The sequence below is a fragment of the Ambystoma mexicanum genome, chromosome 6q (genome assembly GCF_040938575.1).
Source record: "Ambystoma mexicanum isolate Mex_15411 chromosome 6q, UKY_AmexF1_1, whole genome shotgun sequence".
In the NCBI taxonomy this organism is placed as follows: Eukaryota; Metazoa; Chordata; class Amphibia; order Caudata; family Ambystomatidae; genus Ambystoma; species Ambystoma mexicanum.
The window spans coordinates 997,957,851-997,985,185 of record NC_090937.1 but is presented as its reverse complement, the minus strand read 5'-3'; the positions used below and the strand labels follow the sequence as shown (position 1 = coordinate 997,985,185).

The 27,335-nt window shown below is 43.7% G+C and overlaps 1 protein-coding gene across 1 annotated transcript in view; it reads right to left on the bottom strand.

The window, feature by feature from the left end:
• LOC138516425 (cytochrome P450 4V2-like) overlaps nt 1-27,335 on the bottom strand; it is a 539,828-nt gene that overhangs the window by 122,690 nt on the left and 389,803 nt on the right. Inside the window, exon 9 of the mRNA XM_069631544.1 lies at nt 11,351-11,485. Coding sequence (XP_069487645.1) covers nt 11,351-11,485 — 135 coding nt within the window. The remainder of the gene's footprint in view (nt 1-11,350; nt 11,486-27,335) is intronic.

Here is a 27,335-nt window from a genome sequence, read left to right as displayed (position 1 = left end):
ATGTGCGCAGGTAGGGTTTGGTCAGTAAAGGTCAGTGGGTGTGTTCTGTAAAGAGAAACTTAGTGAGCATGTCTTTTCCCTGACAGGAGACCAGACAGCCATGGCTCTGTGTGCTCGAAAACAGATTATCTGGATTTTGGGAGACTCATGGATACATTGGTTGAAGGTGCATGCAGAAAGTTGCGGTCTATCTGCAGATCTTGGATTTCCTCATGTGGACTGGCATGGCGTGCGTGGAATGAGGTGGCTGGACTTGGTAGCTCTCTGGGCTACTTTACAGACAGAGCGTCATCCTGATATACTTATCATTCATTGCGGAGGAAACAGTTTAGGCCATGTGTCTGGAATTTCTTTGCAATTTGCAATGAAGGAAGGACTTGCAAAAGTCATGGACATGTTTCCAAATTTCCCGTATTGCACAAATACAAAAGTGGCTGCGTTCTTCTGAATTTGGTCCAAAAACGGAGAAAGCGAGGCGCAATGTGAATAAGGCTGTTTGTACCTTTCTAAGAGATGTTGGCATGTCCTCATTCCACAATGAAAACATTTTGTTTCGCAGCTCTTTCATTTTTCGCAGAGATGGAGTCCATCTCACATATGCTGGCAATCAGATTTTTCTTCGAAATGTACAACATGCATTGCAACTTTTTTTGGAATCATAGTCACCTATTTTGCAATCTGTTTTTTCCAACCTACAGTTTTTGAAGCACACACACCACCACCCAAAGGCTCTTTTCAGAGCCACCACTTACTCCCAGCGAAAAGTCCATTGGTTTTGCTTTGTTTGCACCCTCCATTTTTGTGTGTCCTACCACTGTCCGCTGACTTTTCCAAAAATGCGCAGGGGCCTAAGATGGTCACTTGATAGTTCTATTGTTAAACTGAGAAAGGCGGCTCTGAAAAGAGCCTTTTTTTGTAATTTTTGTATTTTTCCAGTTTACTGCTTTTATGGACACGACACACAGGAGAGGAGGGGAAAGGAGGGTAAGGAAGGGACACCAACCACGGGGATAAGAAGGGCCAGGTGGAGAGAGAAAGATATAGGGTGGGCTTTACTTAGGTAGGGAGCAGTTCTTCTGGTGCTAAGTGACCGTAGCCTCAAAAGCACTTTGAAGACTCTCCCCCCTGCAGAGTACTGCCTCACAGTACACACACAATATTGTGACCCTCGAAAGGTAAGGATCAACAGCATTGCGAATGGCTTGTGAGGCAGCTGGAGGAATTCGCTCCCCCACAGGAGTATCTCTTGTGGTGAGAGGATCAGACACGGAGGATGCTGTGGAGGAACTCAATCTACTACGATCTTTACATGGGACTACCTTGCGAATGTCCGCACTGTGGAACGAAGTTAGGTGTCCCTTCATGGTTGTCGTACCAAAGCTGTACGCACCAGGTCTCCCGCGACTCAGCACCAACTGGCACCGGTTACACCTCACCAAGTTCGTACGTGCTTTCGGTACGTTCCCAAAAACGGAAAACAACCGCCACACCCACGACTCTCGGCGAGTGCTTGTAGTGCGGAGTTCCTCCACCTCATTCTCTTCTTCCTCGATCTCTACATCCTCACCCGTATATCTCTCTGCAGGGCCTTGGGGAGGTGGTGGCGGTGGAGGGTTTCGGGGTGGTGCTGAGGCTAATGAAGGAACAGTAGCCATGGATGCCATAATGATTAGTTGCCTAATGGTCACTACAGCTGTGAAGGCAGCACAACTCTAACTGCTATAGCCAGAAGCAAAATGAAGATGAGCTCAGGGGTTTGGCCATTTATAGGGGTCGAGGGGTGCGGCTCGTGACCATATTGATCACTCAAAAGCGCTGCACAAATTGTAAATGACACGTTCACAGGTAGAGCTATTGTATGGACATGTCAAATGGTGATTTTATACTGAAAAATAATTTTACATGCATGTATAAGTTATTTTGCAATGTTGCGGAAGCAGACAAAGTGCACAAGTTAGTCCACACGCTGAGTGTGGGTGCAGTCACAAAAGGATGATGTCCTGAACACATCCCGCACGGGAAAAGCGTGCCCGCTGGACAGCAAATGCAGACTAACAAACGTGTGCATGCGCGCCAGTGTTCTACGGACAGTGTTCGGGTTCTGCAACTAATTAAAAGTGCGACACAAGTGAGACGGACAGTTAGGGACAGGCGGGATGTTCGCAGTACTTATGGGTGTACTGCGCATGTGCGTACCTGATCTGATCACTGTACGGACAGGTCCAGTGTCCTTAGGACACCTCCATTTTGTTTGACAACAAACATGCCGGCCACCGCGTCTGTTCTACGGACGTTCCATCTTGGCTGCAGACGATACGGGCAGGTATAGTGTCCTTAGGACACTCCCATTTTGCTCACTTACATACATCCCGGACACCTGGTGTTTTCTAGGAACACGTTTTATCTCGTTTGTAAGCGGTACGGAGAGGTATAATGTCCTTAGCACACCCCATTCTGTTCATTTATGCACAACCTGCACAGATGCTGCATTCTAAGATCACTTCCATCTTGGTTGGCTTTTCTACGGGTAGGTGTATTGCCGGTAGAACATTCATATTCTACTGCTTCCGGCTAGCTCGAACAGCCGCGAACAAGTCTTTTAAAAAAAATGTTTTTTACTCAAACCCTTCCTCTACAACAAATATAAAAAAACTTTCTAAAAGCACACACACACTTCAATCAACAGAAATACTGGGGGATGCAGATACTGACACAAATATAGGGGAATTAGGGTTCAACACGGGCTGATTGTGAGGAGATGATTTGTGTGGGGTAGAAGGGATGGATGTTTCATCAAAACATCTATTTTCTTCTTGAAGGTTTGGGGATGGTTCACTAGGGAATAGAGAAGGGGGACAGGTACAGGTGGGACAGTGATGACGTATTTTTCCTCTCACAAACTCCTCCACAAATTGCCTTAAACTGTTAAAATTGTCATTTAGTGTGTCCATTTTCAGTTCTATCTTTTTCAGCCTGTCTTCCTCTGTCGTTTGTTGGACTTTCTTCTTTTTTTTCCTGGTCTGTTAAAAATAAATATATATATGTTAAATGCCCATAAAATAGTGACCATTATTTTTCTTATGTAGGGCACTGTGTACCATTACTATCGCTATCTTCAGACATTTCCCCATGTGGGAAATTCTCCTCCAGCCAGTCCAAAATACTGCACATTTCTGTATCAAAAGAATAGAAAGAAATTATTTTTTTTGCCCCTCATACCAAAAAAAGTGCACACACACACAAGAAAAATCAACTTCACTTACTCTTTTGTTGTAATTTGTCTTCGTTGTAGTGCGTGCGTCTACTGTCGGTCCTGGCTGCAGAGTTTCTGTGAGGTAATCACGTTGGAGTCATACTTTCTTTTGTTTATGGTATAATACATTTCATTCTACATGGTCATGAAATGCATGGTTTTTTGTTTCAGACGTTTAGGTTTCCCTATTTATTTACTAATACTTATAATGTTTTTATGTGTCCTTTTTCAAAGTTGAACATTTTTTTGTGTAACACAATAATTAATTTTCATATACCCCCTGACTGTTTGGGTAGTGTTGAGCTCGTCCGCGGCCGTCCGCAGACAGGCGCTCAGTCCGTGCCTTTCCAATATTGATAGAGAGGGGGTTCTGTATGGTCTATGTTTCATGTCTATAAAGTAATCAAATTGTACTACATATCTCCCAAGATCACATGATGATCGTGTATATTCAGCAAATCAACTTTATTAACGCAATGTTATGATTAGGTTCCCCTTCAGAAAACCTGTGAAATTCAGTAATAAAAAATAAAAAAAAAACTTTGCTAAAGGGTCGTTATGGTTAAGTTGCCCTACTAAAAACCTGTAAAATTCACTACTATAGCCTTCCATGGCGAATTTCGGGGGTTTTTCGAATTTACTTTGAACCATAATGGCACGTTTGAAAAGTTTTTTTAGTGAAGTGCACAGGTTTTTGGTCGGGCAACTTAACCATAACGTCCCCTTACAATTTTATTTTTAGAGAATTATATCTATATTCTATATTACTTATTTTGGGCAGATTTTCCAGCATTAAGGTGTGCAGGGGACAGGAATATCTGATAAATTAAGATAATTTGCCTCAATGAAAATAAGACTGCATCCAGGAACGAATGGCTTTACGCCCCGCCGATACGACATCCCCTGACAAACGGAAAGTGTCTCCTAAGGGGGCCGGCAGAGGGCCTGACAGAAAGAGTGTACAGCTGTGGCGTTACCTTTGGTGGGTGGACCGTCGGGTGGAACAACTACGTTGAGACCACTACCCCAGGCTTGCTACAAAGAAGTGAGAACAAGCCGGGGAAAACTATAGACTACTAGTGGCGCACGGGCCCATATGAGAAGGACGGTCGAATCCACTATAGATATGAGAGGAACGAGAAAAATGAAGCTTCAAGAATTTGTACCCTACAACAGAGTAGGATGACGGCATCACCCGAAATCCTTTCAATCCTGTGAAGCATCCCGATCCCAATACAGGTAACGGGTGTTAACAAAAGTCCGGGAGGAAGCGGATGAGCCTTTTAAGAAACTCTTTAGACATTCCATGAAACCTAAAGCAACAATGGAGAACAGTGAATAGTATGAACTAGAAGCACCTACCTCAGTAATTGAGAAGAAACGTTGTCAGTGAACCAGAGACCCCAACTCCTTGAAACGCCATAAAAAGGGGTTATCTTATCCACCCTGGAAAGTGAAAATGAGGGGCCTAAAAGGGGTAGAGGCCCAGAGATAGTCCATGCTCTCCTTCTCTAGCCAAACAATGAATAGCTTGGGGCATCCCCAGTCAAAGGAGAGAAGCACTGTACACACCTGAGAATCGTCTAGGGCTGGACCAGGGAGCCAAACCAATCATCTTCTGTCGTCAGGCGATTATTCATTAATGATTACTCAACACATGGTATAAAAGAGGAGGAATATCCTAACTTCAAGGAATAGGTTGTCTTTTGGCCTATCACTCACTATGTCATCCTCATGGAAAAGACGAAACATCCCTTGTGTGGTGTCTCTCCCCGCGGGTGCTGTGGCACCAACTATCAAGTACAAGGGATAGAAAAAGAGTCTGACCCAAACTCCTCAATCTAACCTCAAAGTGGGTTTCATCCAAAATGACCGAATAAAAAATACTGAATGCGTGATTTGGCCGAATTTCGGCCTCTCAAAAAATGCGACGGGCGTAAAGTTTGACCAAATCAAGCATTCGGTGCTGGGGGCTGCAGGAGTGTCCCCTGCACCCTTGCTCACTATATTGTGAGCGGGGTTTGTGGGGGACACCCCTGCAGCTGTCCCAAAAAAATAAAAAGGAAAGGACCCTGTGGCGCTGGTTCCCGATCACAGAATTGAAAGGGAACAGGCGTTGCAGGGACACAGCGAGATGGAATGTAAGGGGGGTGGGTAGGGGTTTGGGCAAATCAGTAATGTTCAGGGGAGAAAAGACCGAAGATTATTTTGAAAAAATAATCTTCGGTCTTTTCTCCCTCAATTTCTGATTAGGTCTTTCAATCCCAAACCTACTCCTGTACATAGGGTTTAGCTTTATTGCATCTGAAGCACACCCAACATGCAAAACAATGTTCAATATTAAAAGGACCTCAACACAAGATTGAGGGGTGGGCATGGGGCGAGGTACATCAAAAATTTATTACTCCAGCTCATCTGCTGATTAGAAAGCCCAGGATAAGTAGGCCATTTAACTAAAAACATGAAAGATTAATATTCATAAAGGTATCCAATTAACTACTGGATATCCAAAGTCTAGAACTAGTCTAAACCTTGTCAGTCAACCAGTTTCAGTCCCTACTCAATCTCTTTATATGCTGCATCCTTCAAGGCTCAATTTTAAAACAATATTTTGTTACGAGTGAAACTCGTGGGTTGATCCACATGCTGCCATATTGGCCTCTTCTGACAGTTTCGTAAGATGACTGTTCTCCACTTTTCGGGCTGCCATCTGGTTCCTACATAGGGGGACATATCATTTTTCTCAAGTGATCGACTGGAAGCACCCATTATATGTGTGCGTTCATCAAAGGGTGAACTCATGTTTTACTCTCAAAACTGATCTCTCATCTTGGCTTACTTCAGGCTTTGCTACTGGATATATTATTGCCTCTGTGCCCGAAAGAACCCCATGGCATATAGTAATTTCCGACCTCCTTCCTATACATTTGTCACACCCAAAGAAGTTCCGAGCACTAAGATTCTCTCTATCTTAGTGATAGCTTGTGGCGCGTTCAATCCTCCATTTTCTGCTTGCCAAGTGTTTTTCGTCATTCATTGCGTAGTACCAACAGAATAGGTTCTTAATTTCTCTTGTAATTATAGTAGGGAGATCATTACCTTCCTTGACCTTAAGATCACAGCGGGGTGCCTTGATACATCGGTTAACCACAAAACGACTGGTAGGAATTCACTGTTAGGATTCTAGAGTTTTCATCCCATATATTTTAGAAAACAATGACCTTTCGGTCCATTCTTGAGAAACTAAAGAAACTGTTCTAATCTCCAAGATTTTGACAAACAGGCTACAAATTGATCACAACGTCTGAGAGTACAAGGCTATCCTAAAATAAAATGTAAAACGAACCAGAGGGAATGTCAGAGGGAGCCCTTTGAAAGTCAGAGAGAAACCAATGAGACACTAATCAGATACAGCATAACTGTGCGAGTCTGCCACCCGCACCCAAAAGCCAGAGGGTCTGGGACCCTAACGCAAGAGCCCGTCTGCGGCCCTGAAGTACATCAGAGACAGCTGTATACTTGGCAGGAGAGTAAACCAAGCAGATACAACACAGCAGTGTGAGTCTGGCAGTCGCACAAAGTCCAGAGGGACTGAGACTTGGATACAAGAGAAATGAGAGAAAGAGTGGTACACTTGACAAAAGAGTGATCCAAGTGGACAACGCACAACATCGCAGGACTGGGGCTTGCACCCAATTATGTAAAAAGTGTTTGGGACCCTGAGAGAAACAAAGACAATTCAACAATGATTATTTGGGTGACAAGAGAGTAAATCAGTCTGGACAAAGAAGTTGCAAGTCAGAGACCGCACTCACATAAGAGACTAAAGTAAGAAGGTTAAAACCCTGTGGTAGAAGAGGGGGTGGGGGAGTTCTACAATTGGTAGTGGATGTGCCAAGCCAATAGGACACAAGGACTGTGAAGCTAACAATCCCTCTTGAACTATATTGTGACTTAAGACAAGAGGAACTCTAGAGAAAAGGAGCGTGACCCTAGAATTTGGAAACTTGCATTTTGCAGTATTTTGCATCACTTTTTACTACCAGAGAAACTGGGAACTTTTCTGTTTGAAAACACAGTGAACACCTATTACTTTTAGAAGAGACCATCCTTCCACAGTTAACTTAGGTTATTAGTGTTAGTGACAGTAGTACGTTTTGGGGACATGACTTGACAGACTTTAGTTTCGGACTTCCTGACAAAAACAGTTTCTTTTGTGGTAGGGAAATTCCTCTTAGCTTTAGGAAGGCACTTTTCCAAACTTATTGTTATTAATGAAAGTCCATATCCAAAAATATACAAACATTGTGTCTGAGCCTTACTTCTGCACCCTTACACTCCCCCAGTGCCCAGCCCTTGTGTTTAGGTTATTTTAATATTGAACATTGTTTTGGTTTTGGGTGTGTTTCAGGTACAATAAAACTAAACCCTATGTACAGGAGTATACTTGGAGGTTAAAATTGAGGAGTTAGGGTCAGCCTCTTTTTCTATGCCGTCTACTAGATTGGCGGCTCCCCAGTGCCCACTAGGGAGAGACACCTCACAAGGGATCTTTAATCTTGTCTGTTAGGGTGACATAGTGAGCGATAGGTCAAAAGACAAAACATATTACTTGATGGTAGGATCATCATCCTCTTTTCAGTTAAAGCTCCAGAAGGGTATCCAGCACCTCTTCAACAAATGGGTGGAGATTCCAGTCCCTAGCAGAGACAACAGCACAGGTGTGTTTTCATCCAGTTTCTTATGCAAAAACCATTGGGGGCTTGGAGACTAATCATAGACCTCAAGAGAAACAATGTTTTCATCAGGAAAGTTCATTTCCAGGTAAAAACACTTATTCTGTTGGTGGCCTTATGAGACTTCCTGACTTCGGAAGATCGGGAGGATGCCTATTTTCATGTACCTATTTATCCTGCATACCAGAGATTTCTCTGCTTTGTGTCGTTGATGGTCTACACCTTCAATTGCTCTCTTTTGGCCCAAGGCCAACATCATTGGTGTTCTCTAAAGTCCTAGTCCCCCTTGTGTGTCTCCTCCATCAGAGGGGAGTTGCGCTCCATCTGTATCTAGACAACTGGCTAATCCATGCCCCCTGCCTGATCCACTGTGGCTCACTTCAGGTGGCTCCTGAACACCAAGAAGTCACCTCTGCGGCCAACCCAGACACTGGAATTTATGAGTGCCTATTTAACACACTGAGTGGTACCATCTCCTTTCTGCCTGTCAGCACCTTCAAGCTTTATGCCAGGCTGTCGGGTCACCTAGGATACAGGGTGGCAAATGCTCTTCAATGCTTGATCATTCAGGGTTATCTAGCAGCAACAGTTTTTGTAATCCCTTGAGTGAGACACCATCACAGGCCTCTGGTGAATCATCTTCTAGACCATTCGCAGGAATCCTCCAAGGATTACAGAATGTGGGTTCCCATGACAACGGATCTGGCCAGGAAGATGGAATGGTGGCTATAAAACTCCAATCATCTGTCAGGATTTTCTCTTGCACCTCCTCTGCTGGTTATTTTCCCACATCCTCCAATTCTCACCTTGTCCCAACACCTTGGGGGAAGGATGTCCGGATCCACACGGACAACCAGCTAACCAAGGCCTACATCAACAGGCAGAGTGGGCGTGGGGGGGTAGGAGAGGTGGATGACCTGTTCCCATTCTCTTCAAGAAGTTGCATCCCGGATCATGGACTGGGCAGAGAGGCACCTTTCTCAATAAAAGCAGCTTAACTTCCAGGTGTCCTGAACACCAGAGCAAATGCACTCAGCTGCTAATTACTCTGCAACGGAATACTGTCAAGTCCTTGCAGCTAGTCTGCTCCCATTTAGGATCTCTCAAACAGGCGCTATACTTCCGCTGTTTGCCTCCCTGGATATGGGATCTAGGAGCGATGAGGGTGGATTTTATGTAAGCGAGCTGGCCTGAGGCTCGTCTCTATGCATTCCCTCCCATTAATTATTCTGATTTCACCCAGATGACCAAGGTAGGTGTGGTCCCCTCTTCTTCACCTATCATCTGCCAATTTTTCCCTCCCTTACCTTTTGGGGTAGCCCATTCTTCCCTTTCCAACCCTCAGGAGCTTTCATCCGATGGCCTGGCTATTGAAAAATTAAGGCTTGAGAGGGAGGGGCTTCCGCCAGACCTTGCATTGGCTGTGCAGGAGGCCCAGAGATCCTTCACCCTGACTGCCTACATCCAACAATGGAGGTCTTCAACTGGTATCTACAGGCCCATCTTGACCCTCTATCTTGCGAACCCATATAGGTGCTGCATGCCTGAACGAGGTTTTCATGCTTGGGTTGGCTATATCCTAAAAAGCGCAGCTCACAGCCATTTGGATAGTGCACAAATCCTGGGCACCCCTCACTCACAGTGGCCCTGGCAGATTTCCTACTTAGGGGGGTTGAAATCTACCAGCAACATGTCAGGTCTCCCTTTCCAAATGGGAGCTTCAGGACCTTCTTCTGCTCACTTCGAGCCACGGAAGTCAATCCCCATTGCTCTCCTTTCTTCAAAGTGTCTTTTTGGTGGCCATCGCTTCGACCAGGCGGCTGTGGAAATTGGGGGATTCTCATCTGTTATCCTCCATTCCTAAGGTTTGTACCCGAGGGGCTGATTCTGTTGCCTACTGCTCTTTTGCGCCATAAGGTTCTCTCCGATTTTCACTTCCATGAGGATCTGGTCCTTCCAACCCCCGGGCCTGTCTCTTCTAACAGTCCTTCTCCCCACACCTGGATGTGGGCAGGCTCGTTAGGGTTTAGAATGACCAAACTTCCGATTGTATTAAGGGGGCATCATCTCAGTCACCTTTGGCTGCATACATATGGCCTCAAAAAGTCTCCCATTGCTTCTCAGAGTAGGTGGATCAGGAGTACCATTGAGCTTGCCTACAGCCGAGTTGAAGACCCCATATCAGGCAGAGTTGTTGGAGCACTCTATGAGGGCTATGGCTGCATCTTGGGTGGCTATCAAGCGGGTCCCCATCGATGAAATGTGGAGGGTGGCCACTTAGTCTTCTCCTGGCACTTTTATCGCTCACTATAAATTGCAAGTGGGTCCCCCTCATCGTCCTTTTGGATCAACTGTGTTGATTTGCGTGGTAATTGTCTCACTAATAAAGGGCACATTTGAACTACTGCCTGCCTGGTGTATTCTTCGGGCAATATCGAGAGAACTTGTTTGTTTTGAGCGCTCAGTACTGGGACAAGGAAAAGGGATGAAGCATGAATGCCCAGATCACTTACTGGTAATCCCATTACGTTAAATCATTCTCTTCTTTATCCCAGTCCCGCAATCCGCACTCTCCACCCAGGATGGACATTGAAATAATGCCTGCTTGGATTGACAGGAGAGGTGGTGGTCCTGCCTACTGTCGCACTCCGCCTGGGTGGCACAAGTAGGCCTGCTTGCAGAATTCCTGGTCCCCCACACACGCATGATTTCCTGTCCGTGAGCCCTCCATGTAATGGGATTACTGGGAAGTAATCTGGGCATTAAACGCACTTTGCAACATAAGGCAGGTTAACTGGCTACCGGAATAGAGTGTGTATAGTCCCCCAGACATGTCCAGCTTCCCGGCTGGCCAGGCAGCGTTTACTCACTTTGGACTGCTGGGTGCAAATCTGAAGGGTAAAAAAAAAGCATACGCACTTGTACACCACCTTTTGCCTCATCTAAATCCCACGGTGCAAATGACCAACATTTGGTGGTAGGGACCAGTTTATGGTAAAGTGTAAAAGTGACGGGTCCCTCGCTGCCAAATTACACATTCAATGAACATGAGCCCTGCGGTGTGGATGGGCAGACTGAGTCCACTTAACCAAACAGAATAGGGAAAACAAAAAACATATACATACATAACCACGGCTGACATACATTCTAAAGGCACTTTAAAGGTTATTGAACAAATAAACTAAATGGTGCACGTCTGGGATGATAATTGACCTGAACCTTCTTCTTCTAAAACTGTATACACTTCTTATTGCCCTGGCCACCATCTGCCGGCTGTTCTGAAAAGGTGGAAGATGATTATGAAAAATTCAGAGCAGGGTTATGCACGTTTCAATGTGGAAAATTCACACCAGCCACTTACCTAGCTGGCAATCCTCCATTATAGTTCGTGCAAAGAATGGAACTGATGGGAATAAACGAAGGGCTTCTTTAATAACGGCCCCAAGATAATTCAGTTTCTTTAAATCATCCATTGTAACATGACGATCGCTTCCACCTGTGTTACAACAAAACAAAAAAATAAATATGAGGCAGATGAGGTCAAATTGTGCATGAGCGTTCTATAAGGTCAATAATTAAAATCTGTAATTGTGACAAATTTTCCGGTGCAAACCCTAAAAGTGGTTAACTTTTTCTCAGAAAATCAATTACTAGGCGCTATTAATAATTAAGATTAAAACAGCCCACACATTCAGTGACAAATAATTTGAGCACTACCAGACTTGACATATCAACACGACACAAGCACCCTCACCCGAAATCTATAAATGCCCACTGTGCAGCGCTGTGTGGGCATTTACAGATGTTAATGTCACTGCGGTGGGTCTAAGTAAGTAAATTAGCTTCAGGCCCCACTTGTTAGACAATCCTGGCTTCTTAGGCCAGTTGAGGCATGAGGGAAATGTGTTGACTCTAAGTCTGCTAGACTGTGGAGCTGCTCTCCCTAAGCAGGGTCTTGTGCTGGAATGCTATTAATTAGCATTCTAGAACTATTTGTTTTGAGCGGAATTTGTTTTCAGCACATCTGCTCAATATTGACCTAACCACAAGAAAACAAAAACAGAATAAAAATAACCTGCTCAAAGTCGTCTTAATTTCTAGGATGTATGCTTGTTTGGCATGTAAAACATATATTGGTTATGGTAAAATGCTGATTTAAACGCATCATGCGTAACAAGCTGCAAATGACTAGAAGCAGGTGACATTTTCACAGGCTCTTCTGTAGTGTATGATTAAGTCAGTGTTCAGCCATTCTTGGTTGTTACACTAGCACCACTTTGCATTCTGGTACTTGTAGGCTACATTCATAAAGGGAAACAAAACACAAAAAGTACATCAAAGGAGTTTAGAATTATATGTGACTAAATGCATGGTATGAAAACAATTTCTGGGCTCTGCACATTTTATTTTGAGCTGGCATTGGCTTGCTGTGACTGCATGTCTTGTCGCAGTTGTTTACTGTGGGGTTAGACATACCATAATTATCTCTCCACATCTCCCACCACTTATTTCTTAGGGACTTGTACCCTGCAAAAAATGCAAAATGGGGCAGCAATATGTAACGCTAATAGTAGAGGGGAGTTATGACCGTCGACTATAGTGACCAAAGATTAGTCTGTAGAAGAGGAAACGAGGTTTCTCATAATTTAAGAACATTAGTGATTGTTTTAGCAGATACAGTAATGCCTCGGATGCGAGGCTTACTGTGCCGCGGTTCTGTGATATTTCTGGTTTATAAATGATGCACATCAAACAGACTGTTTTACATCGCCCTTTTTGTGTGCAGCCCTCAAAAGCGTTAAAGGAATAGTGCACTCCATTTTTTTAATGTACCGAGCGTTCAGGCATGTGCTTTAAAGCAATCTGTGATCGATCGAAAAAAACATTTCCTATGCACCGTACCATAGTTTTTCACACTATTACACATGGGAAATCAAGCAACGGGGCACGGCCATCTTGTGCTAATCTTATCCGTTGCCACATCGCACTAAAATTAACTGCCCTTGCGGCACTAAATCATATCCTGCGCCACTGAAGCTGACATCACTAAACGTGTACGGCTCATTTCACAATGCAAATGCACGTCTCGTGTCAAAGTTCTCTGTGCGCCAGCTAATGGCGTGTCTCCATGGAAATGGCAGGACGCCTCTTTCCTCAATAAGTATAAACAGACCGCTTCTCATCAGACAACATCAGAGTTGCTTTTTCAATCGTTTCACTGTCTTTTTTTGTATATCCTGTGACTCGTTTCTGTTCAGCTATCTTCATTGCTCATAACCTGTGCGAACCCATAATAGTACTAGCACTACTATCGATTTTAATTTTGTCGTACAATGGCAACAATACAGCCCTCCCAGTACGAGCCCGAGTATTCCCAGGCAGAATTAGTTGAAAGACAAAGATGCAGAAACGATGGGGCATCGGACAACAGTTGGGAGGACGAATCACCGGATCAGAAGCCTGAGGCTAGTCGCATGGAAGACGTTTCCACCTGGTGTACCTGCAATCGGTGCGAGGTCATGCCAAACGGGGAGGAGAACTGCTGCTGCAGAGAAAACTGTGGATGCTTGACATACATATTGGAAGAAGACACCATTGCTAGGCGTTACCGAGCTGCATGGCTTCAGGGCAGCCTGCCTCACAAAGTCTGTGATGAGGATTATGATGGTGCTTATGCACAAACTTCGCGCAACAGTTCACCTTCGCAATCCAAGTAACGAGTAAGTGTACTCTAGATGTGATGTCACTTAGGCCACTAACATTTCACGCTTGTCTCCTATATTGTCGTAACTTTGATCTATCAGTGCCAAATTAATGTAGTCTGGCAATTCAATACATCTCTCGCGATTTGGGGAAATCATAGTGGTCATTTTATGTGTATTTCACGTACAACCAAGAAACAATATTTGTCTGTGCCTCAAACGTTATTGATTGCATGGGTGTTCACCTTTGTAATGTGTCTACACTTGAAAGCCCAAGTTGATTGATTCATGAAGTAACATTTTTTACTGGCAACTATGCCATAGGATACAAGATTGCATTTTCAAGGTTTGTACACTTATCAGGTTCATTTAAATACAGTTTGTATGTTTCTCTTCCACAGGTGGTACAGGCTGGTGGCCTATCGTTCGTTTACATGGTGACTTCATGGGAGGCTTCAATACCGCGTTCAACGAGTAGTACCCACCTGTGTCGGAGCCATTCGGGCCAAATTTCCACAGTGACAGCGGTCAGTACAGGGGATTGTCCCACAATGTGCTGCAACTCGAAGTATACAATTTGTAGTACATTTGTGCCATCAACAACAAAAAAAAAAATACAAATTATCTTTTATGAATCGTTGTTTCAATTTTTCAGTGAATCAAGGAAACGCTCACTTGTCCTGGCAGGGTAGGAACGGCCAAGGTGCCAAACAACATGTACACTTCAAAGGTATCTTCCGCACAGGGGCCATTGTACACATGGCCTCCCCAGACCCAGTGTGTCCAGGCTCTGCTCAAGCAGACCACACCAGAAACATGTCCATCATTCACATACACACCCACTTTTCTAATTCTTTATAAACCCCTTGATATTTATCCTGAGAACATCTGTGAAAACTGGAAGTGATCTCTTGATCGCGCTATCTATTGTCCTGCTACTAACTACCCTGCTTGCTGAATCTAATTGTTTGTTAGTCAAGGCAAGGGCAGGTCACCCAATCATCTCTTTCCGATCTTAAAATTTATATCTATTTCGAACAAATGTACCCAGTGATGTAATGACTTTACCATTGTCTACTGTTTAAAGTGTTCTGATCGCGATATATATCAAATTTCATCAGTGTCAATTGTGATAGAATTGCATCTTTCTCAGACCATGTCTACAAGCATTTTTCCTTTTAATGCTTGAAAGTCCAATCAACGGACGAGTAGCACGTTACAATTTGTGTTGCATCAATCAATTCTATATGAAAGTTATCCCAGTGTATATTTTACTACGGTAGACAGTTTTTGCTTCTTTGACCAAAACAAACATTGCATAGAAAACTTTGATATAATTCAATCTCATGCATTCAGTAGAACATTTTGTAATTATGTGTACTTTTTTTTAACTCAGATTTTTCAGGAATGCCTGCTTATATGGTTTTCGGTGTCCTTCTAGGAGCCATGTTAAAAGTAAGGGCACAATCATGCATACATTCCCGAGGAATATTGATTTAATAAAAGAATGGGTTCGGCATTGTGGTTTTCCGGTGGACAAGCTTGAAAGTAGAGCACAGGCTGTCTTGGGAGACTCGAGGGCCAATCGATTCCGCATCTCCAGCCTGCACTTTACAGATGACATATACGACCAATCACAGTACACAAAAAAGCATCAACTCAGAACATCTTGTAAATTGCTTCCAAATGCAATTCCAACTCTACTCATGCACACGCTGCCTCAGGTGAGTCCCGGATGATGAATTAGCTGTAGGCAGCGGGGGACTGAACAGGTAACTTCATGAACGGATTGGTGCTTTTGGTGTAAATGTGTCTTACTAAAGTTTGTATATTTACCACATTGTATTACTTTTTAACTATACCACATTTTACTACACATCTGTCCCTGATTTATGGAGCATCATAGAAAATACTTGTGACCATAGAAAACAATGCCATAGTGCCCTTCAAAAGAAGCATAATCTTTTCATAATCAGTTGCTTGACATGTCAATTTTTTTAGGAGAGCATACTGACGGAAGCACAGACCCACACGAGTGATGTAACCACCGAAACATCCAGTATACCAATGGTGAGCCCTACAGACTTGTAGAGGTTCATATTATCAACAGTTGGATCTTCCCACATATCTAATGCAAATCTTATTTTCCCTATTACGACTTAGTGAGAATGCACTGAAAATGAAGGTGCAAGATTCTGTATCCATTTCTTTTCCAAACAACTTCAAGCGCCTATCAGGTAATTTTATTTCACTTTTCAATTCCGAGAATGTATTATGCTTGGAATTTAAAATAATATCAAATTGTTCATGTAACCTGTTTACGCTATGTGTCATTTATGGGTTACTCTTTATATGTACCATTGTCTGCATCCCATCGTCTCCGTTCTATTCTGCATTTTTAATCCATACTAAAACAAGAACTGTGTTATAGGGGGATGCCGGTACTTCGACTACAATTACATCATCCTTTGGAGCTGGTCTAGAGTTTGAGGTATGCGTACTGACAGTTCCCTTGAATAAAAGAAAGTAAATCCTACATAGGATACTATTAGACAGTGACTTTCATCATTTCAGTTCTAACTTTACACTTCCTCCCTAATGCAGAATACATTGCAAAATGTTTGAGGGCAACATTACAATCAGTATGTTTTGCACAGTGATCTCTGATTGAGTACACTTGCCATCAATCAGGTGACATTCGAAATGTATATTTTGACTAAATGACGTACACTGTTTACGAGGGTATGTATGTAACCGATGTGTGAGATGAAAGATTTCAATTTCCAATACGTTTGACTTTTGTTATTTTTTTAATGAATATTCTATTCAAGGAATGTATACAAGGTCTGGAATTAGAAGAGGAGGTACATTGATCAGAGGTGGTGGACCAGCTTGCCGGTGCGGTCGTTACAGAGAAGACCACGGTTTCTCAGAAAATCAAGAAAACAAGGGTAACTAACAAACAATATTGTTTTCTACAAGTGTTCTAGGCTTGTGTTTTCTTCATAACTTTTTTTTATTTAAAGTGCTATCTACTGTATGTGTGATTTACATTGAACATGTTTTTACAACCCATCTCCTAGAGGCCCAGTAGGAAAAGAATTATAAAGACACAGACAACAAATGAAACCAAAGATGCTGCTTGCCAAACAGATTTCACCATGGAGAAACTACTATTTGAGGCGCAGCGTGGTCCAATAAGCAGACTCGAGATGCTTATGTCTAATGGCCAGAAAATAAATTGAATGTGACCGGCGAAGCTAGCAGTGTTGTTGGATCAATGCTACAATTTGAGAACTCGACAAGTTGAAGATGAAACTGAATATAATGAAGATGCTTTTGAAATGTGTCCATCCAGCCATTGGTGAATGTGACTTGTGTATTATACGGCACTAACCTGAAAATCCAAGCCACATGAAACCACCTCCATGACACATTTTCATGGTCCACTCAACCGATGCTGGGAAAAGTGCCAGCTGGAAATCTGCTGTGTTCAGCAGTTTTACTTTTCAGTGGCTCGACTTTTAGTAAATTGTCAAGTCTGTCAATTTGTGGGACTTCATTTCCTTGCTAAAACACAGCATTACAAATATCAAAGAGCATTTTTATTCCCCGCTATTAGTCAAGCCTGGAAAATTGAACAAAAGTCAATTGAAAGGACATTCTCTGGCAAACTGTTCAGGCTAGCTGGTGACGGACAGTGTGACAGCCCCGGATTTTCAGCAAAGTACTGCACATACCACTTTCAGGACATGGAAACTAAAAGAATTGTGAGTTTGGATATTGTGCAGATGTCCCAATGTAAATCCTCAGTGGCCATGGAGAAACATGGTTTCTTAAAATCCCTCGAACATCTTCAATCGAGTGAAATATAAATAGACCTCATAGCCGTTGACAAACATGGTTCAATAGCCAAGGCCATGCGAGAGCAGTTTACAAACATTTGCCATCAATTTGATGTATGGCACATTGCCAAATCAGTCAATATAAAAAAAAAATCACAGCTGCTGGAAAAAAAAGGGTTCGGAAAATATTTTACAGTGGTTCCAGTCTTTCAGCAACCATCTTTGGTGGAGCTCCAAAACTTGTGATGGGTCTGTGGAAATTCTAATTGAAAAATGGCGCTCATTGATGTACCACTGTTCCAACGTTCACTCATGGACAGAAAACCAACATTTTCACCAATGTGCACATGAACCTTTATCGGAGGAACAGGTACGCAAGAAAAAGTGGTTGGTTCCATCTTCACCTCCACACAAAGCTCTTGAGAGGATTGTGTTTGATAAAACTCTTTCAAGAGACCTGAAGGGACTCACAGAATTCTGTCACACCAGAGATTTAGAGGTGTTCCACAAATGTGCCTAAAGTACAGGCCCAAGAGGTTGCATTTCAGCATAGTCGGAATGCAATCTCGATCATTACTAGTCGTATTAGCGCATAACGAGAATCTAGGCAGAGAACAATCGAGAACTGCAGGAAACTTTGGAATGCTTCGTTACACAATGGCCTTTGCAAACTAAGCAAAAAAGGGATTGCCAAGCGGATATACCAGGAAATGGAATTGGATTTTGTGAAAGATCTCACTTTAAATGTGTTGGCCATGCATACTCATGGAATCGATCCTGATTTTGTTCCTAGGACACATACATTGCCACAAAACATTGCAAACGAGCCCTGTCCACCAAAAACAGACCTCGCTGAACAGTTGACTTCCTGGTATAAATGATTAGCAGCGGGGTGTATGATCCATATTGTTTGTACATTGTACATGAACAATGGAATGCTATTAAACTCGATTTTCAAAGCTATTAAAAGTATTAATAAGTATTTAATTATGCACATTAAATCTGGTTTATGAATCATTCATTTATATCTCGAACGATAACATGCATGTCTGTGGTTGCTTGGTGTCTGTAAAGCACAACATAGGTGGCCATAGCGTCCAAATTGTCTTCAAATGTATCCTCTTTGTCAACTTTTTTTTTGCAAGAAGTGCCTGCTGTTGGATGCCATACAGTGTAACTCTGTTTTCCCCTTCCCGCTTTCGGCCAGCTCTTGCGGGTCCTTCACTGACCAGGGCGCGGGAGGGCGAGATGGATATCAGCATGAAAGAAACTGCGCAGTCTGCATTTGTCTTAGCATGCCCGTCTCCAAATAGACAGAATAAAAACGCGTCCCACAATGGAATGAGATCAGTAGAGTATTTGCAAGGGAACCACATTTTATATAAGCAAATAAATGGAGCAAAGAACTCTGCTGCCTGAGAGCGCTCTGCCGAACATTACAAGAACAACAGTACATTATAAGTTCTCAAAATTTCACTACTGACGTTTCCCTATAGGTGCATAGCGTTACATCAGGATTTGAGGAAGACATGGATACAGTATATAGATATAGGGACTGGCTTCACAGGATTTGCTAGTGTATTGGAGATCTGGCGGGTCGCACGTGGGTCAGCTGGGTCCTCTCGGCGGGGTGAAGGTTGGGCAAAGTAACACGGAAATGAAGTACAGCTAACTGACTAAGCTAAAGAATAAACCTTGCATGCAAGAACTAATGTCTGTAAGCAAAATACTGCATGAATGGGGGCTGTTGGTGTGAAATATGTGCATTCTGACCTATATTTTTATGGGGACATGTTTAAAGGGTGGTTCCTTCGCATGCCTTATCAGAAGGGAAGATCTTTGATTTGCGGCCTTTGGAGTCTTACGATTTCACACACAGTGGAGCTAGGTGTTACTGTTAACCAAAATATATGACCACTCTATATTAGTTATATGGTAGGTGAATTGGAAGTGGTGCGGGGTTAGGGTCTGGTGACCAGATGCGTTAAAAGGGAACAGGGGGCATGGGTTCAGGGGACCGCGGCCTGGCAGGGACGGCGTGTAGAGGGCATGAGTTGGTCAGCAGAGATGGATGGGGCACTAAGGTTGGAGCAGACCTTGGTCTCACATTCTTGGATGAGCACATTTTGTCAGGGCTCGATACTCGCTACTTGCAAAAATGAATAGCTGCATTTCTGTGAGAACAGGAGACGCGCTGAGCTGCGGAGGTGGTGGGGGCTTGCTGTGTGTGGCGCTGGGAGAGGGAGAGTGAACATTTCGCCAGAGGGGCAGAGGGCCTAGAAAAAGATGGCTTTTGGAAGGACACAAAATGGAGTTGAAAGTATACAAATTAGCACAGTGTTCACTTATATGAAACATGGGTGATGCAAATAGGTACAGGAGGGGTGGAGATGTCTCCCCCCCCCTTAGCTTATACACCATTTACCTGGTAAGAGAATGGGTCTGGGGGCGGGATATACCGTGTCTCCTCCTACATTTGTTAGTGCACGGGAAGTTCAGTGGAGATGGAAGGGCACTTGGATTTATGACTTGTCAGTGTCACGTTAACCGCAGAGCACATTACTCTGCGAAAACAGGGTGCACACAGACGTGACAATGGGGAGGACCCAAACTGGAACTGCTGTCATAAAATAACTAAATCACTATCAATATAGAAGAGTACAAAAGTATTCACGATAGCGCGGTATTGGTGGATGCCAACAAACAATTTGTTTGTTTTTCGAACATATTTCAAATGCCACGTTGGTCAGCCGTGCTAGTTGCTCGCATGGAGTGAATGTCACTGCGTTTGATGTTGCTTGTGGGGAGTTCACACCGACGCCTCTTGTACAGTATGGTTTTGATTAGTGGCTTTCCTTCACCAAAACGAAACTTAGCATAGGCGCCCCAAAGAAGGTTCAATTGTTGTTCGTCCGTGGAAGAAAGGGAGGCTTCACAATGGATTGAAGGATGGGAGGTGTGTAATACCCGCAAAAATGATAAGATTAGAAATTTCTAAACAGGACAAAGGAACATGTAATTTCATTTTATGAACACCGTTGATCTGATCCGACACTCTGCGTTACGCCATGAGAATGGAAATACAATATAATGTACGTTTTACTGAAGACGAGTTTATAGACGAACAAGTCAAGGTTTCATTTTCTGACCGTTATTGCTTGCTTACATTGTAATGGGTTGTTGTTTGGGGCATATTGTGATGACGCGCAAACACAACCTCTATGTATTTTTCTTTGTCCCAGGCACATGGGCAGTCCAGCACCAAAATGCTCTGGAAATTCCCTTCTGAACTAGAGTACCTACAGCAACCCCATACACCGTGTTTCAGCCTTGTTGTGGCTCATCAGGGAGGTGGAGCTGTGCCTCTCTGAGCACAGAGAGCATGGAGTCCACGTCCGGGTTCCCCCCAGGTTCCACCGAAACCCCAAGTTAGTTGCTAATATTCTGTTATAATGCCGTCTGTGTTATTCGAATTCTTCCGTCAGCTTCCGCATCCCATTACGAGATAAACATACTCCACAGCACTAACCTCTCAAGCACATTCCACAATGGTTTCTCTGTGTTTCCATTGTTTCTGGTTTGTGTTCTTTATTAGGTTACACCCGGTGCAGAATTAAAGGGTAAATGGATACATTTGAATGAAGAACGGCTACTGAAATATATTTTTGTTATGTCTTTTACACAGCTATATTCTTCCTTTCTGCGAATGTCATCGTTTCCAGACACCCAGCGATGGTTTCTTCAACAGGCAGTGGCAGATACAACTAAACGGTTGTACCACGATTACGCTGATGTGGGGCGATCGTCCGAGCCCGATATGCCCTTTGGCGGCAACAGTAACAAGGAGCAAACTGTCATCTTTTAAGGTGGTCTAGCAAGAAGCTGATGCAGAAGCCTTGCGATTCAAGGTGCGTCGAATGCGCTTCTTCAACCGAAAGGAACACCGTGTGCCTCATGATAAAGATTTGATGTGTGAACAGAATGAAATTATACATTTGGTTAATAATCGAAATTGGCGGATGTGCTCAGAGCGTTTATTGTGAAATAAAAGCACGTTATAAATTGCAGAACATTGGTGTTTCCTTTAAAAATAGTGTTTTCTATTCTGATTTGGGATGCGCTGTGCTGTGAGAGGGTGTGTGTGTGTTGATAATCCAGGTTCTGCGTCAACCGACGTTTATACGTAGGTGATAACTGGGCGTGTTTGGCTAAGTTGCCCACTAACATCACAATAATAGGTGGAGAATATCGCTAGGAATACGGATGTCAGATTCAGGGGCGGGGGATATGATTTAATTGCGCAAGGGCAGTTCAACTTAGGGCGATGCAGCAACGGATAAGATTAGCACAAGATGGCTGCTCCCCGATGCTTGATTTCGCATGTGTAAAAGTGAGGAAAACTATGGCAAGGTGCATAGGAAATGTTTTTACGATCAATCACAGATTGCTTTAAACCACATGCCTGAACGCTCGAGACAAAGTTTTTGAGCGCACTATTCCTTTAATAGCACACTACTGGAGCGGGGGAATTCCACCACCCCCGCCCCCTGCTCTCACAAGCCGCCTTCAGGAGGCCGTACCCCTGGCAACCCCCACCACAGACACACTGATCCATACATACAAACATGCATACACACTCACGTTTACCTGCTCCCTTCCACACACCACATTCTACCTCCTCCCCAACAGACACACTCACTCTCACACAACAAAGACACTTACCTCGGGCGCCCACTTCTCCCCCTCTTCAGATCCGGCTGTGCCTGCCATCCCCTGAGCGCACTTGTGTGCGTAGCAGGGGCTGACACTGAGCTGTCTTTCTAAATCCTTTTTTTTTTTCATTTTTAGAAAAACAAGAAATTCACTCCATTGGGAGTAAGGCAAGGTGTGTGGAAGCGTCAACTTAATTTATCATGGCTGAGTTTAAGGCACATTAATTTTAAAAAGGTACACATTAAAAAGGGAAACATTTGAGGATGAAAAAGTCAGGGGTAAAAACACATGCTTAAGGAAAAGGTATATCAGACCACGTTTATGTAGAGGAGAGGCGAGGCACTAAATGTGATCTTGAATGCCACCGAGGTACTGTTGAATTATGATGTTGCATGTTTTATTAATGGAGAAATGTTAAGGAAGGCCTGTTCATTTTTTGTATGTTTTAAGGTGCTTGTTGGGTTGTGCTTCCGAGCGTTCCACGAGGAGGTATGTGAAACGCTCTAGGAGAGCGTTTGTGGGTGGCAGTTGGGACAACAGATGAGGGACTTTTTGTTGTGTGCAATGCAATTGTGTGCCCGCAGGCTCCAAATAAAGAAACTAACTCACTCCTGGCTCTTGGACCTCTTTATTGGCGACAAGGCGGACACCGCAGGGGTCGGCTGGGATAACAGAGGGCTGGTGAGGATCGGACCTGAACGGCGTACAGCGAATATCGATCAGGTTTCCCCAGCCTTGCCCAGTTTGCCACGTTGTTGGCACTGCGTTGCTCCTGCCTGCCAGCAACGTCCTGTATGGCGAATAGAGAAACAATGCTGCCTGCCGGCACCTGCCTTTAAAGAAAGAAGGGAAAAGCAAGGGGATAAAAAAAAAAGAATCCTGCCGCATGGTGAAGCGTCCATAGCACAGCGAGCGCCTATAACAGCTTGCGTTTGGCTTCAAACAAGTGTGTGCAAAGCCAACGGGACAGAGAAACTTGCTAACAAACCAGGGCGGCGCAGAATCAAGACACTTTGGATGTTTACCTTCTTTGCTCCTTGGTGAAGGTCTGGGAAGGTCCTGTGAGCGGCAACACCTGTGGAATAAAGGTAACCTCAAGAAGAAGATTTAGTGAACACAGCTGTGAGTGGTTGGGTTGAGCATCCCGACGCAATCATGGCAGTGGCAAGTATGGCCAAACCGCCCCAGTTTTTGGCTGCACTAGGCACTTCCCTCATCAGATGGGACAGATGCAACAAGTTATTTGACGCATATTTGGTGGCCATAGGTGGCAAAAATTGGCTCCTGCAAGAAAGCAAGCTGTTCTACTATATCACCTTGGGCCGAAGGGCTGCAGTGTTTATGATGGGCTGCCCGAGGAAGGGGATAATGACCAAGGAGACAGGGATGATTATACCATTGCAGTTCATACATTGCTAAGCGATTTTGAGCCTAAGAAGAATGTTTCTAGTGCCATGAATTCTTTCAAATATGCCAAGACCCTCGAGAAACAGTGAAATGTGATGTAGCAGCTTTGATGTCCTTGAGCCACACTTGTGAGTTTGGAAAGTTGACTAAATTCACCGATTACAGATCAATTGGTGCGCTGCACTAATAATAGCAGAGTGCAAGAAAAACTCCTTGCCAAAGACTTCTCTTGATCAGGCTATGGAAGTGGCGAGAGGAATGGAACAAACAGCTCAATATATGAGAAGCATTGAGTCTGATGTTAGGTAAGATTTTCACATTAATGATAAATCTTCCTGACCTGCGTCAACCCCAGAACTTTTTGCTGGACTGATAGATTATATTTCTCTACACCTCAGTGAGTGGGAATCATTTTCCAAACTCACAAGAGTCTTTTACTCTTTTTAGGGGTGTCATTTCTAAGACTCTCCAAAGTGTCATATAAAAGTGATCCTCTGACAACATTTTGGCAAAAAAGTGCCCATTGTTGCTGGGTTGCCCTACGGGCTCCCCTTTTAACTTTCTCTGGCTAACCTTGTGAGAACTACTGATCACAATGATAGAAAGGATCTTTGGATCCCTTTTACATTGCATTAGGTGCGATCAGCACCGCCCACCTTATGTGGAGTGCTGGGGAGATACGGGTTATCCCCCTTCTCATTTTAAATGTAACATTTATGTTACAAGCACAAATTTCACTTTAATGGCAGGTGTCAGTGAACCTTTTTATTAATTTGGTGCACCTTTACTGCGGGCTGTTTCCACAGCCCCAGTAAAGGCACCCATTGGTGCTCATTTTACCAAAATGGCCCAGTCTTCTTTTTTTGCATTTCAGCGTTCCTTGTCCTTTCTTGCTCCTTCTCCTGACATCCAGGGTGGGAAATTCCTTTGTGTTAACTTCATCTTCGGCGGGAATCCTGTGGATTCCCCGCCCAGGCTCCAGAGTGTCTGTGAGGGCAGGAAGTGAGGGAGGAGTCCAACACTCTGCAGCCCTTTGTCTTCCAGCCTGACTGTGAGAATCCATTTCAAAATAGAAGGCCGGCTACTCTGAAGGGACTGCCAACCCAAGTTTGAATGTAGCTTGGCTGTTTGGTTGGCTGGGTTCCTGCATAAAAGTATGCTCCTAGAAGCTGAAGAGGGAGTAGATCACTGGAACCAAAATTGAAGAGGAAAATGAAGAAACCACAACCGAGACGATTTACAGCAGCCGGAGAGCCTGCTGTTTAACTGGACCCTGCTGTAGCCCTTCCTTCCAATCGACCCGGGGTCTCCATAAACGACAACTCTGACCCAGAGCCTGGTGAGACCCACTAGACTGAAGCTGACCTGCATTCTGAGCCATCCCATGCAATGCTGCGACCTTTGCAGGGCTGCAATACCCCAATACCCTGGGACCCCTCACCATCTGGTGGTGCACGATTCAGGTCCAAAAAGTCCCCTCACCAGAGCGCTGGACCTTGAACGATAGAATCCGACCAGCAATATTCTGTCTTCTTCTGTGCACCTGAAAAGGTGCCAAATCCACAGTGCCACAACCAGCTGCGAGGAAACTCTTGCCTGGAGCCTTCTTGTGTGATCCCTGCTGCAAAAGCCCTTCCAAAGTCCTGTCTCATGTCTTCTTTAAAAAGGAATCCATCAACCAGGTTTTATCTGCCGATCCTGATGTCTTCCTGCTGCAACTCTTCTTCTGTGCTGAGGTACTGTGTTGGCTGGAGTATTTTACCCACCATAAGCCTTTGTGATTTCTGTATAGCTTTGGGGTGTTTTCTGTGATTGGAAGGCCACACATCCAGTGCACCCAGGCCCTGCAGACTCCTCCTAGGGTGTCTTCTCTGACGTCCCTGGACCCTCAACTAACTTTAAAGTGAAATACTTACTTGTTTGAACAGTCTTCCTCTGGGACTCTGACTTTGCCTCGAACTGAACCCTATCTCACACTGCTTACAGCTGGCAACTAGACCACTAAGGTCCCTCTACCACCTCTGAGTGAACTCATGCTATAGAATAAGGGAGGGACTGGATAAGAAAAGGGTTCTGCCTTGAAAAGAGTGACAAGTGAGCAAAAGTTAGTAAAAGAATTTGGTTGGTAACTAACTCGGAGCGCAGTTACAAACGTTCTTACTTACCTTGAATGTGTGTTGCACTATTCCGAAAAGTATATATAAGATTAAGTTACTGACCTGTGTATTGGTTGTGCCTCTTCAACAACAGTAATGCTGTTGGTTTCACTTTACTATTCCCGTTAGGATAAATGTATGAGTGTCCCCAATTGGGTCTTGCGTTCCCTGGCTTACTGTTAAACTGTTCAGAATAAGTCTGCCTTTGGTTAAATTTACATCTTAAGTTGCTGATGGCTCTTTTAAACAGTATATAGGTTTTACTTACCTTGTGTTAGCTGTGTGCCATGCTAAAACAAGTTAGACTTAATGCTTACCTTTGTGTCGAGCTGATCTGAAAAGCAAACTGTAATAGAATATTACAACATAAGGTCTTACCTGCCTCTAATAGCTGTTTGCCATTCCTGAAAAATGTTCCTTTAGGTGTAGCTGACCTTGGTCTGTCTGGTGCATACACAATTAGTATAAAGAGTTCTTGCTTAACTTAGCCTGTGTTCCACTGCGCTGAAAAGCAGCTGCAATGGTATATTACACCAAAAAGTTCTTACCTTGTATAACTGTGTGTCATCACAAAAATAGTAGAGGTATATACACTGCTCCTTGAATCTGTATTCCACTATTCAGAAAAGTATATTTGCTAGTTGGTCCACTATTCAGAAAAGTATATTATCAAGTTGGTTGACTATGTGATTTCCTTGTTGAGTGTCACTGCAAAACTGACAGGATCTACTACCCTTGTATTACTGAAAGTAATCAAGTAATCTATGGTCTATGTTCTTACCCCCCCAAGAAATACTGTTAGGTGTTGTAAATAAGGTATGTGCTTTGATCTTGGTATTTAAAGCATAGTATTGTAATGTGTTTATATGCTTTATGATAGTACTGACCTAAGAATATCTTTGTCTGCTTGTATATAAAAACAAACCTTTATGTTTACAATACATAATGTGTCAGTGTTTCTTTGGACCAAATGTATAAAAAAATGTCTTTGTACAGATTCGACAGCATGGCTGCTCTGTATACGTGAACCTGAACTCAGGGGGTACAGCCTTATACTAAGAGTGGAGTCCTGTACTGCCTCAGTTGAATGGTTTTACTAAGCCTTATGATGGACTTCAGAAAAACTGTGCTAACAGCTGAGAAGCAATGTCAAGAGGCGTCAGCAATAAGACCTCTGAGGAAAGGGGGCGCAAATAAAGAGGTCACAGAGCTCGGGTGGGATGGGGGGCGAGTTCCAGTTTCTTTATTTGGAACCTGCAGGTACACAATTGCAATGCACACAACAGCCCCATATCTGTTGTCCCAACCACCACCCACAACTCGCTCCCGGATCACTCCACATACTGCATTGTGGAAAGTTCGGGAGCACAACCCAAAATCTTCCCCCTTATGAAAATCTAAGACTAGAAGTGATGGAAGAGGTGAAAGCAAAAATATTTAAATAAAGAAAACATGTGCTGCAAAGAAGGGTGAAAGAAAGATTGTGAAACACTGTAGGCTGGACGCAGCGGATGCTCGTGATG